The following is a 13,022-nucleotide window of genomic DNA, read 5'->3' as shown; positions in this document are numbered from 1 at the left end:
CTTGAATGTCATTTTAAAAAAAAGGTAAAAACATTTTCCCCAGAGACATGACCGAGGGTACAAAAGAGGCGCCCGGTGAGGGGGCACGGATGGTACAGAGGGTCTTTAGCCTCACGGGTGGTCGGACACACAACGAGCCTGAGGGTTAACTGTGACCACCGCGAGGCCAGAACAGAAGATTCAAGTTCATTCACACCTTCAGAGTTGATCCTGTGAGGATTAAAAACCTTTGTTAATCCACTTTGACAACTTCACAACACTCCGCCAGAAAATCCTTTCTAATCAAGAGGGGTGAGTAAGTTCAGTTTGAGCGTCCACTACGTGCTGATGTAACGCCGTAAATCACAAAAGTGGCTTATTGCCTTTGCGCGGAAGTTTTGCCGCTAAGCTGCCGCGATCCAGTGTTCGATAAATGAATTAGTTTTGTGATCAGCCGCGCTCCCCCGCTGCGTTCCAGAGTGCTTAAGAAGTTTAACCTCAGATATAATTCAGTTGGGATAAAGTCGATTTTAACTCGGCCTGGCGCCTTCTGCTGTAAGGCCGGACATGCAGCAGCTGTTGGAGGTGTGTGTGTGTGTGTGTGGGGGGGGGGGTGAAGGGGGCTGTAGCACATAATATCATCAAACTACAAGTAGCAGCAGGTGTGGCCACGGCCGTATACAACTAAAGACAAAAGGTGAGGAGGGGGGGAGGGGGCAGCGTTTAAATGTGAACGAGGATTTTCCAGAGGCGCTGAATCGGGGGGGGAAAGAAGTCGTTGAGAAGGACGGACAAAAGGTTTCATGTTCTCAAACATCCGTCAGGAGGAGAGCGGGGCGATGTGCTCTGACGTGTACGAGGCTGCAGCGTGTGTCCCTGTTTGAATTAGCCGGTTAAATGAAGTGCTCCTCATCTTGATGCACATTCATCAGTTGAGTGTGTGCTCCTCATTAAGGCTTAAACAAGGCACATTTACATGAGAAGAGAGGGAGGTCGCAGAGTCTACAAGGTGAGGAGAGTGACGCAGCTGGCGTTGGGGAAAAAAAAGAGAGTGGAGAGACTGTAAAGAAGTCGAGGTGCAGTTTCTGTCTGCTCTGCAACAGAAGCTGTGGGAGTAAAATCAAAAGGCTAAACCCAATGATTAAAGAAAATCAAGATTATGAAGGACACTGAAAGTGAAATATTTGTGCATGTAGGTAACCACTGGTGCACATTTAAACTGCTGAGAGAAAAGACGAAACTCCTGTATGGAGGCTGTGGTCCACCAAAGCGTGCTGTCCCGGGTTCAAGTCTGACCTGTAGCTCTCCTCCTGCATGTCATTCAGTTGACAGCTTCACTCCTATAACTCCTGGAGCGTGCTCACTACACTCAGAGGATCGCTCACTCAGACTCAGATTGTAGCACCGGTTTTCTCTTATAAACTAGTATAATAAAAAGTTGTTTTTTTTAAAACCACTGGTCACCGGCCAAACGCTGGGACAAAAATCAACATTTAAAGACGAGAAAATCACTGGAAGAGTTGAGTGAGAGTGACAGAGGGTATGAAAACAGAACAGACAGAAAGTTCTATCCCCACTTATGAGAGCGTATTTTGCCAAATCTGACGATGGATACCGACACATATGGACGAAGAGGGTGAGTATAAGATAAAGTAGAGCCGACCTCTGCTGCGATGGGGACTATAGCCTCCCTACATTGGGCGTGCAACATCACCGCCGCCCCTAAACTCAGTGTGTTTGCGTGATGTTTCTCATTGCTCCATGTTGGATATTATTTAAAGCTGAGTCATTGTTTGGACACATCATTGAATGAGGACAAACTGCTGTGGGTTTTACTGAATGGATTTGGATGCAGTCTGTGATAACGGCGGTAAATATTTAAGCTGTGAATAAAATCCTGAAGTGCTGCAGCAGCTGTTAATAAAAAATGTGAAGCAAGTGGCACGCAGACAGAGTTCGGCTGTGAGCAGGATGAGCTCTCAATCATTTCTAAAACTCGGGCCTGCACTCACACTTTCATTATCACAATAATGTTCCCTTAGAAAATAGCCTTCAGCTCTGCAAATCTGTTACCACTCTGAATACCGTGCTGCAGTGAAAAGCACATTCTGGAGCTTTTGTAAGGAAATAGTTTTAAATATAACATGAAAAAAACGAGTCTTCCTGGCATGACTCTTCTCGTCATGAGGAGTAGGTTCTGTCTTTCTGAAATGCTGGAGTGAACACTCAGGTGGTATCCAGACATTAAAACCTATTCAAAACACATGGTGAATAATTATTTTAAAAAGGGAATGGTGTGGAGCACCGGCGGTCTCTCGGCTCGGCTGACTGCTGTGATAACAGCTGCTGAAGCGAAGCATCCCTGCCTGCTCCTCCTGCACGTCACCGGACACCTCAACAAACCATCCTGCTGCTGCCTCTGCTCTTTTGTGTGTCGGCGCGCGCGTGTGTGTGTGTGTGTGTGTGTGTGTGTGTGTGTGTGTTCAACGCACATGTCGCATTTCTTGCAGAGGCCAACTAGGATCAAGTGTCTGCGATGACAAAGAGCAGACATGTGTGTGGCTCACAATTAGCAACATTTAACACTTAGCTCCTGAGGCTAATTCAGCTTTTTAGAGCGGAGTTTGTGGACTCTGGTGGTTGTACCCTGTCCTTCCATTGACCCACATGTTATCTGGACGCTGTACAAAGAGCTGAGTGAGTAAACAGAGCGAAGCACTCAAAACTGCTGAAATCTAACTGAGTCAGCACTAAAAATGAAGTGAAACTCGACTTCATTTCTGTACTCAAGGTTTGTTCAACACTTTCTAGTTGCACAAGATTCCCTGAAAAGCAGGTATGACATCTATCCGAGGCCCAACCCATGGTTTGGTGGACGCTGATTCACAGCAGCAGCGTCGGTGAGCAATCCACACGTGCAACATGTCACTCTCCTGTCGCTCATCAGGAACAGATAAGATGCTGCTCCCATGATGGCACTATAACAGCTTGATAGCCTCTATAAAAGCACACACACACACTCCATGAAAGTTCCCACAGGTTCATCATCATCACAGCTGCTTGTAAATAAAAAGTGAAGTGGACACCGACCTTTTTTCTCCTCCAGATCGTGGAGGAACTGTCTGTAAGCAGCCATGGAGTTCATCTCTCCCTCCAAAAGACGACAGAGTCACAGAGAAGGGAAAGGAGTAACAAGTGGAGAGATAAATGAGTAAGAGAAGTGAAGGGTAAGAACAGGAAACCGGTGGTTAAAGGGAGGGGGAGAGTGAAACTACGAGGATAGGTGAGTGAGTGACAGAAGAGAAAACGAGTGAAGAAAGAAGAGAGGAGGAGAGGGGAGGAGGAGGAGGAGGGAGGAACTGGAGGCAGCGGTTGATCTTCACGGCCCCGAGGATCCACGCTGTCAAAGCAGAGTCATCCTTAATCACAGAGATAATCCCTCTTCTCCCACTCGTTTTCTTTTCTTCTCCTGACACTCTCTCCTTCTTGTGTGTGTGTGTGCGCGAGTGTCCGTGGTTACCAGCCGCTCCGAGTGTGGCGGCAGCGTTAGCAGCTCTAAGCCGGATAGAGGAACTGGACTTTGACCACAAGGCGGGTGATGTCACTGCCAAAGCCAGAAGCATGTGTTTCACTCGCGTCTAGAGGGTGTGTGTGTGTGTGTGCGTATGTGTGTGAAGGTAATAAGAGAAAAAAAAAGGAGGCGTGTCTTCATTACTCAGCTGTGCTTTTTTTTTTTTTTCCCCAAAGCAGCGTGGTGAGTTAAAGCTGCATGAATGTTTGACTGTCACACATTTGTCATTCAGTCAGCTGCACCTTGTCTTCTCTCTGTGTGACTTTGAGCTGCAGCAGATTAAAGCGCAGAAGTAGAAGAAGTAGAAGAAGTAGAAGTAGAGGGGGCTCACACACACACTTTATTATTTTTCTGTCTAATTCTGCAGATCGTTGCTCCAAATCCCCTCATGCACATTTTCCACCACTAATGTCAATATTTTATCTACCAGTGCGCCTCTGCACCCCTCTGTCTCTTATTTACTGCCGTCAATCTGCACACTTTAGTAGAGGCAAAACAAGCAGAAAAAACAGACGAGGATTAAAAGTTTAACACCTCATAAACAAAGCTAAATATGTGATACGCTTTTTGAGTTTTAAAACGCTACAGTCTCCTTTTTTTTAAAAATGGTTGATAGATTTGAAAAGTCCCAAAGCTTTAGAGAAACGACACGTCTTCAGTATTTTACAAGAAGCTGCTGCCAGCGAAAGAAAGAGAGCATGGACTAAAGTGCACAAATTCATTGGCAACGTATTTGTGCACTTTTTATAGACACTGAGTGAGAGTTAGCCTCGTTATCAAGAACAAGAAATGACCCAACATAGGGAGGCTAACTTGAACTTCTCTTGCCGTGCTTTTAAAACAGATATTCAATATTCTCCGATTTTTCAAGTTCCGTGTGTAAGTTTAACAGTCTGTTGTCATGGCAACCTTTATCTCTTGGTACTGTTTGTCATGTTTCTTGCTAAGTTTTTTTTAAAGTTCCTCTTTCTCACTGATCAGCTGTCCTCTTTCGTTTTCTTCCTGGTCACAAAATAAACACAACTTTGTGAATAATTACCTGCATGTCCCACACACACACACACACACTGCACAACTACCCTCCCACACACACACACACACACACACACACACACTCCCACACACACACCCCCACACAGTAAAGAGGGCAGATTAGGCCACATGAGGTCTATTGCCATGGTGACCAGCAGGTTGACTCCAGGCACTTGTAATGACTTCCTTCACTTCAGCGTCTTGTGAGAAATGAGAAGCTGTGACGCTGAATGTTTCTATCTGCATTATAAACTCATGGTGGAAGCTTCTGGTTGTTTATGGAACGCCGTTTTCCCTGAAGTGACGTTCTCAGCTTTCAATCTCTCTCTCTCTGTCTCTGTCACAGACATAACAAACACACTTTTACACCCAAACACAAGCTGGCTCACATCCAACATTTCTCAGTCAATACTGGTTCACAAACACCGAGAAGAACTGAGGCTGACGAGCTCACTGACTGCTGTACAGTGAAACCAGGACAGCCAGCCGTGTTCAGATTGACAAATACTGATCAATAGGAGGACAGATACATTGAGTGTGTGTGTGTGTGTGTGTGTGTGTGTGTGTGTGTGTGTGTGTGTGAGTGATTTCCTCAGGGGTTTGCGGTGACCTCAGATAATGACCTGACCCACAGAGGTCAAAGGGCGATAGCTGCCAATTGGCCTCCATTAATTTGCTTCCTCATGCGCCCCATGACGTCGCAGAGGAAAGTGAAACACCCGGGGGGGATTAGAGCTCACACCATGAACACAAACTTTTCTTGTTTTCTTACTGAGGGTAACCTTAAGAAAACAGCTTCTATAAAAACTGTGTGTTCATAAGCGTCATCGTAGGAAAACATCTTATACACACACACACACACATCTGAAAAGATCCTAAGCTGACAAAGAATCTGTGAAGTTCAAAGCTGACGCGCTCTGTTCAGAAAACTCTTTTATGTTGAGAAATCCTCACAAAAAAAAAAAAAAAAAAGATTGTTGAAAACCGTTCAGCGATCCTGAACGCTCCCCTGGGAGTCTCCTCTTTCACACGACCCCGTCAACAGCAGCCCGCTTCATCAAAGGCAGACCCTGGACATGCACACACACACACACACACACACACACAGTCTGCCTCAGGTTCGACCACAGGATGGTGGCGGTGTGACCGGTAACCATAGTGACAGGAGAACACAGTGCACCTTTTACACACGTTCCTGTGCCTTAAAAAGAGCCAGGGCTTAGAAACAGTTAACTTTCACTTTTCACACAACTTTACTGAAATACACTGGAAAATATCAGACGGAGAAACAGCGGCGAGCGCGTGAACGCCTCACACACATCCAAACAGATAAAGCAGAACAGAAGGAAAGTGGGGAGCAACACAATCACAAGATAAACCTATGAGGGGCTAAACACACTCCAGCCAAAGAAATAAATGAGGACATGTGGCACCATCACGTCACACACAGCCGCTCGTTTCAGCAAAAAAGAAAAATAGTGAGATGAATTTATTTACCTTGATTGGAGGAAATCAGCAGAAACAGCAGCAGCAGCAGCATGGAAGAGAAAAAAAGAGAAGAGAGTCGGGTTAGATTCAAATGTAAAACTTCATATTTTATTGTCAATTTATTTTGATCGCACATCGGTGAGAGTAAATCCCGCACACAACTCCTCGCCGTCCCCAATTTATTAGAAAAAAATCACAACGTTTCAGTCCCTCTGTGTCAAATGTGCTGTGATGTATTTAAAGTGCACGTCACCCAGGTGATCCGTGAACACTGGAGAAGTCAGAAAAGGAACAACAGAGAAGAAAACACACGACACTGCATGTTGAAGTACAGCTGGACTGTTTCATGGTTAACACTCTGTCCTGTTTAGTATTCAGCTGCTCTCTGCTGTAGGAGAAACACGGCATGCTGGGAGTCTGGTAGCTGATGTATAAGGTCTATTACAGCGCCAGATTGAAATTGATCTTCCGAGTGTGAGTTTAGGTTTGTGTATTGTAGTGTAGTATATATACCTGTGAGGGTGTGTTCTTGTCCATGTGTGAAGAAGGTGTGTGTTTCTGTGTGCATGTAACTCTCAAACAGCAGCAAGCGTCTGTCTCAGCAGCTGGAGAGAAACCATCGTTTAGCTCCGATCGCAGGCCGTGTTCAGTCAGCTTTGTCAACAGGCTGATGTTGGTGAAACACACACACACACACACACAGTCCCAATAACCTGAGACAAGTCACCTCTGTGGATATGATGAACAATTTTCATCCAGTAGAGCAAAAAAAAAAAAAAAGGAGCTAAAGCAGCACTGATTTTACTTTTACTGCGACTGTGAGATCTGTGCAACAAATCTGCTTTCAGTCTCCAAAGCAGAATAAGAAGTAGTGGAACTAAAACCCTCTTAACACCAACACTGATCCGCTTCAGCTCATTTGATTCACATAAACAGTTTTTTAAAGTGAACACGGTGGGTGAATGACGACCTGCAGGTTGTGAACAAAAGCTGAAGCTCCTGTGAGGAGTTTGCAACTGGACATGAAACTGACCAAAATGAAGACTGATGGAAAATGAAATGTGCAGTCAAAGGTAAAAAGGTCAAAAGGTAAACGAAGATGTGTGTAAGTCTGAGTCGTAGTCGACTGAAGCTGACAGTCCCTACACCTCCATCCTGCACACACTCAGGGTTATACAAAATGTGCTGCCTGACTTCCCACAGATTTCTGCGTTCTGCTCGTTCTTTCTTTCTCGCTCTAAATCAGGAGAAATCTCAGCAGGAGGCCGAGCGTCAGAGCTTCACTTCATATCGTTTGATGTGCTCTGAGAGAAACACACGTTGCCTCTCCGGGGCCCTTCTTTTCTTTTTAAAAATGTCTCTGAGTCTGGCAATGTGTCTCGGTGTGATGAGGAGAGGACAGAGAGGACACGTTGGACGGGTGTGTGGACGCTTTGATGTGTCAATAGCTGATACAAACATGAGACAAACTATAATCACAGAGAAGAGAGCTGTTAGTCTTTGTTCAAACAACTGTGACAACAGACTGAATGACGAATCCAAGATGTGTGAAAGTAGAGGAATGACAAACATCGTTCACACTGGCACAATACTCCTGAAAAACTCCTGAAGATTTCAGGGTGAGCTGCGTGTGTGAACGCAAACAGCCATATATATATATTTTATTTAACCAGGACATCACCCGGAGTCTCTCCTGCCAGCCCCGAATATTTCTGTTCTCCAGTATGTTCTTCTAATTTCTCTTTCTAGCGACATATAGCGGAGGATGTTGCTTCGTCCGCTACTTCCTCATCCTTCTTTTTACATCACGTCTTGCCTCAAGATGAAACGTTCTCCAGCTGAATGTAGGTCAGCTGGAGGAGAGATGAAGAGTGTACAGTAGAAAGAGTTCGACCTCTGATGGGATGAGACAGAAAAGACACGAGGACCAAGAAGGCCGTGCAGACATGACATCATGCAATGTTCAGTTAATGAGCAAAACATTACCTGACACCTAGTGTTTAAAATTGGTACTGCAGTCCAAATTCAAAAGATAGTAGAGAGCTGTCCCCCCTCCCCCCTCCTCTCTAGAGTCGATGCTCACACAGGTTACCATGTGGTGGACACTGAAGCTTCAGTGTTTATCCAGCTCTGCATCGCTCTGTAAACCTTTCTGTGTTCTAACCTCTCTCCATTTTTCAAAATCATCTCCAATCTTGATCCTAGTTTGAGCACGTTTCTGCTCGTGGAGCTTATTAGAAACATGCAGAGGCTTTTTAGGTCGGGTACAATCACTTCTATCTGAACCAGTTCTCTTGCCCGCTTCCATCGCTGCAACACCTGTTGACCTGATAACTGCTCTCATATCTGGCAAACCGAGGGGCATCCAAAACGGCCGTGTTTTGGGGGTGCCTTAAAACTGCCTACCTTCTCTGGTCCAAACAAATCCAGAGCATTCAGGAGCAGAATGTAAAGTTAGAAGGAGGACATACTGGCTGCTGCATTGTTGTCAGAGAAGCCAGCACTTCAACATAACATGTTTCCTTAATGTCTGATTATATAGTAAGATCACTTTATCATTTCAGTCAGTAGATATCTTACAGACCGGACGTGAATTTGAAAGCTTTAAAACAAAGTTTGAATACTCTGTAGGGTAAACACTGAAGTGAAGGGAAAGCTGAGCTGGTGTTTGAGGACTGAGGAAGACTGATGATGATGACTGATGAATGATGATGATCACAAGAACTTTGACTAACTCAGTGAATGATCTGTGTTATTTATATCTAACGTAGATTGGAGCATGTGACCTGTACAGTTTGGTGTATGATTGGAACAAGAAACTATGACTGACTTCGGTTGAGTAAAAATAAAACGAAATGTCTACAGATGAAAAGTAGATTTAGTTGTTTATAAAGTCATCTACTCTCCTTCCCTGAACTCACATGTTGGAACCACACTGCAAACCGTATCACATGTAGTCCAAATCAAATCAAACGTGTCCAATCAGAGTCACAGTGATTATATTTTAAATGTCTGTGTGCGTCTTAAACCCTGCTCCCTGATTCTCTTCAATGCCTCTGGAGCCTTGCACACAATGACAGGGAGGGGCTGGAGGTGAAGAGCATAATAATCCAGACTCCCACGTCAGGCCTCAACACGTCCACCCACAAACCATTACATGAACTTCAACACGGGAGCAGCTGCACGCACGTTTCAGTGGTGACCTTTCAGATTATTGGTTTTATTTTTGTTAACCTGAAAGGAATCAGTCCAGAAACTGTGAGATGCTCTCTTAGACACAGAGCAGGGAAGAGAAGCAGGAGCAGAGTGTGCATGGCAGATAACCTGCAGGCAAAGGTTTCCATCATGTTCTCCTGGCTTACTTTTGCACGGCTGCTCGCCTTTTGTTGTTTCTCTTAAACCGGAGCGAGGAGAGGAAAAGAAAGCAGGGTGCAAAGGTTGGCCGGTGAAAGGGTTAAATGTAAGTGAGCCGCGTCTGTGTGGTTTTTGCAGACAGAGCAGTTTCACAACAGAACAAATAGACTACCTAAAGCGGAATAAAAAAAAACACTAATGGCTGAACGAATAAAGAGATGAACGCTCAGAGAGAGGCTCAGATTTCTATTAGAGGGAAAGAAAAACTGTCACAGGAAGCAGCTAAAATAAACTCCTGTAGGTTAATCAAACTAGTGTCGGTAATTTGATATTTTCATGTTTTATACGGCTATGCAGACATTGTAATAAAACATGATTGTTGTGTTGTGAGGTACGCTGTGTGTGATGCAGCTGTGCAGACAGGCAGAGCAGAGGTGGATCTAAAATAAACACACACACACACACACACACACACACAGATGTAGGTCTGAATCAACGTGGAGCTGGAGAGAAGAGAAGGTGGGCCAGGAAGTTATAATGGAGCCCTTAATGTGGACGAGCGACAAGAGAGTGGGAAGGAACGCGGAGGTGGGTCGAGTGGGAGGACGAAGCAACGACGGAGAGAGAAAATTAAAGATCACAGAGATGGATGCAGACGTATGGAAAACAAAAAAAACAATAAGAGGGAAAATAATGAGTGCTAAATATAACCGACATGTTGAATATCAGCGAGTATTTAAGCGTAAACTGATCAGAGGCTGCGGACAGGGAAGAGACCTGACCTGATTTCATGCATTATCACGCAAAATGTGCATCGATAATTATTTGAATTACAACCGAGGTCGAGCTGCTGCTGCTGCACAGAAGACTCAAATGTGACTGAAATCACAACATGGCCGTAGTGCTGTAACTGCAGCTTCTTGATGACTGTAAGAAATTCAAAGTCTTGCACTGAAGTTTCATCAACATGTTGGAGACGTTATCTAAAGAAAAGATAATGAGAACAGAATATCATGCAGTCCGCTTAACTTTTTGAGGGTTTTGTTCATATATTTCTTTTGAGATGTGACCTCTCCAGCAGTCAGGCCAACTCTCACACTTTGGGGTGAAACGGGACTTGAACCGGCGACCCTCTCGTACCCAAGTCCCTACAGACCGAGCTACTGCCGCCCCAACATGGCGTCATTCTCCCACAAGACCCACTACTACAAAGTAAAGAAATGAAAGGAAAAGCAGCTGCATTATTTCCACGTACACACAGCGGATTTCAGATTTAGACGTACAGTAGAACACCCAAAGTTCACACACCTGTTCATAAATAGTTTGGTTGCCCCACTTCAGATCGCGTTTCACAGTTGTTTCAGGGACTTGGAGACAGAAGAGACACACTCGTCCTTCACACTCAGTCACTTTCAGATATAGCTGTAGGCACTCTGTAGGCGTCATAGCAACCACGAAAGCCTTTAACAAACACTTCCACCTCACAACGCCAGGTTTCTCCATGTGATAGTGTTAATGAGGAGCAGCATGCTGCTAATAAAGAACACACTGGCATCATCTGACAGCACGGGGACGACTCTGAGTCAGCATCCTGCTAAAACCAGAATGAGATAAATAATGATCAAGTTACAATTAAATGAATTCCCCTCGACAGCTGCTTTCACCTAAAGCAAGCTGCAGGAGAGAAAGAAAGAAATCCCTCTCACTGAGGCAGAAATGATTTCTTCTACCCGAACATGTGAGAAACGAGCGGATTTAGAGTTGGCATGTTAAAAGTGTTGCATTGCATAATCACCTTTTTTTTTGTATTTGGGCGATTTTATTTGGTGATACCCACAAAATAGTTCATCAGATATGAACTCTTTCATTGGAAATAATATCCCAGCTTTAATAGTTGAGAATATCTGCAGTAGAGACCATGTCAGTGAACTATGAGGGCAAAAAACAAAAAAACATTCATTAATCGTAATCGAGGTAGAATGTTCGATTAATCGTGATGTTGATTTGAGGTCGTATCGCCCAGCCCTGTTTGACAGGACAGCTGAAGAGAGACAGGACATGTTGGGAGGAGAGGATGACATGCAGCAAAGGGCCGAGGCCTGATTCGACCAGGACTACAGCTTCTATCCGGCGCCCCCATAATCCCCTTTTCATGCAGCTAAACATTGCCAATTATATTAATTTCAGTGACAATGACTCCCAGCAGACTGTGCGTCTGACACACAGCTTCAGTAATAGTAAGCGTGCATTAGTGGGCGAGTGGATGATCGCATCCTCCAGAGAGAGAGAGAGAGAGAGAGAGAGAGAGAGAGAGAGAGAGAGTGAATGTGTTTTTTAAAGAGGTCCAAGAGTCCAATGAGCACAGAGATGACACTGCAGGGATGCTGCGTATAAAGATGTTCCTGTCTCCGGGACGTTTTAAGCTGTGACAGCAGAGTGGTATTAAAAATACACACATTCATATTTATGAAGGACGGGGGACGGGGGACGGGGGGGGGGGGGGGTGCTTCAGAGGAACACGGTCAGCATAAATGACCCGCAAGGAGAATGATGATGTACACTGTGAATGTTGCATTATGTTAAGACATCTTTCAGAAAGAGATCAATATGTTTTATAACAGGGAGGGGTGAGGTTAATGATGATTAAAGGAGGGGGGAGAGAGAGGCTGGGTATGATGGGAATGAAGGAGAAGAGGGGACGGGAAGAAGCTGGGTATGATGGTTGAGGAGGAGGAGGAGGGACTGGAAGAAGCTGGGTATGATGGTTGAGGAGGAGGAGGAGGGACTGGAAGAAGCTGGGTATGATGGTTGAAGAGGAGGAGGAGGAGGCAGCTGACACCATGGATCAGAATGCATATCATCCATTTAGTCATCCAATGATTAGCCCTCACATCAGTTACACGTACAGTTAAAGCTTGTAATATGTCCTTAAATATTAAAATAGCTTCCCTATTTCTCTCCTTCATTTCCTCTCTCCGTCTGTCTCAACAGCTGCTTTGCCGTTTGTCTCTTGTTCCATAAACTATCATTTCAGAAATTGGTCCGGTCACTCCCCGGAAAGAAAGCCAGCATTTGTCTCTCTCTGGCCCACGTTGAGCCATTCTCACCATTCCACCGCCAAACATCGGGTTCTTCTAAAAACACTCGAGATTGTAGCTGGCCAGGAAGTTGACGTTTCCCGCCAATAAGAGATTCTTCTGGTTGTAATCTCCCGCCCTGAAGTCATCTCTGCAGCCGTGCATAAAGTCAGCGAAGCTACAGAACGGTGACAGCGTGTCATCATTCTCAGCTGTGAGAAAAGAGCCTGGAAGTTCCCTCTGTCATCGCTCCTCACAGAGCGTCTATTTCCAGAGAGTGAATGAGTCACGCAGTCTGAGTTAGCAGCTACCAAAATGTTAACGCAACTGGAGACCCGCTTTAAACGCCAACATACCCTCTCTGTCAGACGTCGCTGAAATATTGCTGTGATGATGCAACAACATGATGAAGGGTGGTCAAAATACCAGAATCTTTAACTTCGATACGTTTCTGAAATCAAACGATATCAATACCTGTTTGATACCATGGCAACAAACATATTAGTCCTAGTCACCCATTA

General features: G+C 44.9%; 1 protein-coding gene across 3 annotated transcripts in view; it reads right to left on the bottom strand.

Moving 5' to 3' along the window:
- macf1a (microtubule actin crosslinking factor 1a) overlaps positions 1-13,022 on the bottom strand; it is a 231,681-nt gene that overhangs the window by 170,603 nt on the left and 48,056 nt on the right. The window contains exon 1 of one of the 3 annotated variants that reach the window (XM_065948503.1): positions 3,070-3,769. The exons of the other annotated variants lie outside the window; for them this stretch is intronic. Coding sequence (XP_065804575.1) covers positions 3,070-3,124 — 55 coding nt within the window. The 5' untranslated portion in view covers positions 3,125-3,769. Of the gene's footprint in view, positions 1-3,069; positions 3,770-13,022 lie in introns of those variants that run through there. 3 annotated transcript variants of the gene reach the window in all.

The sequence above is a fragment of the Labrus bergylta genome, chromosome 19, assembly GCF_963930695.1.
Source record: "Labrus bergylta chromosome 19, fLabBer1.1, whole genome shotgun sequence".
Taxonomy (NCBI): Eukaryota; Metazoa; Chordata; class Actinopteri; order Labriformes; family Labridae; genus Labrus; species Labrus bergylta.
The sequence above is the reverse complement of the archived record's forward strand: the minus strand, read 5'-3'. Positions and strand labels throughout refer to the sequence as shown.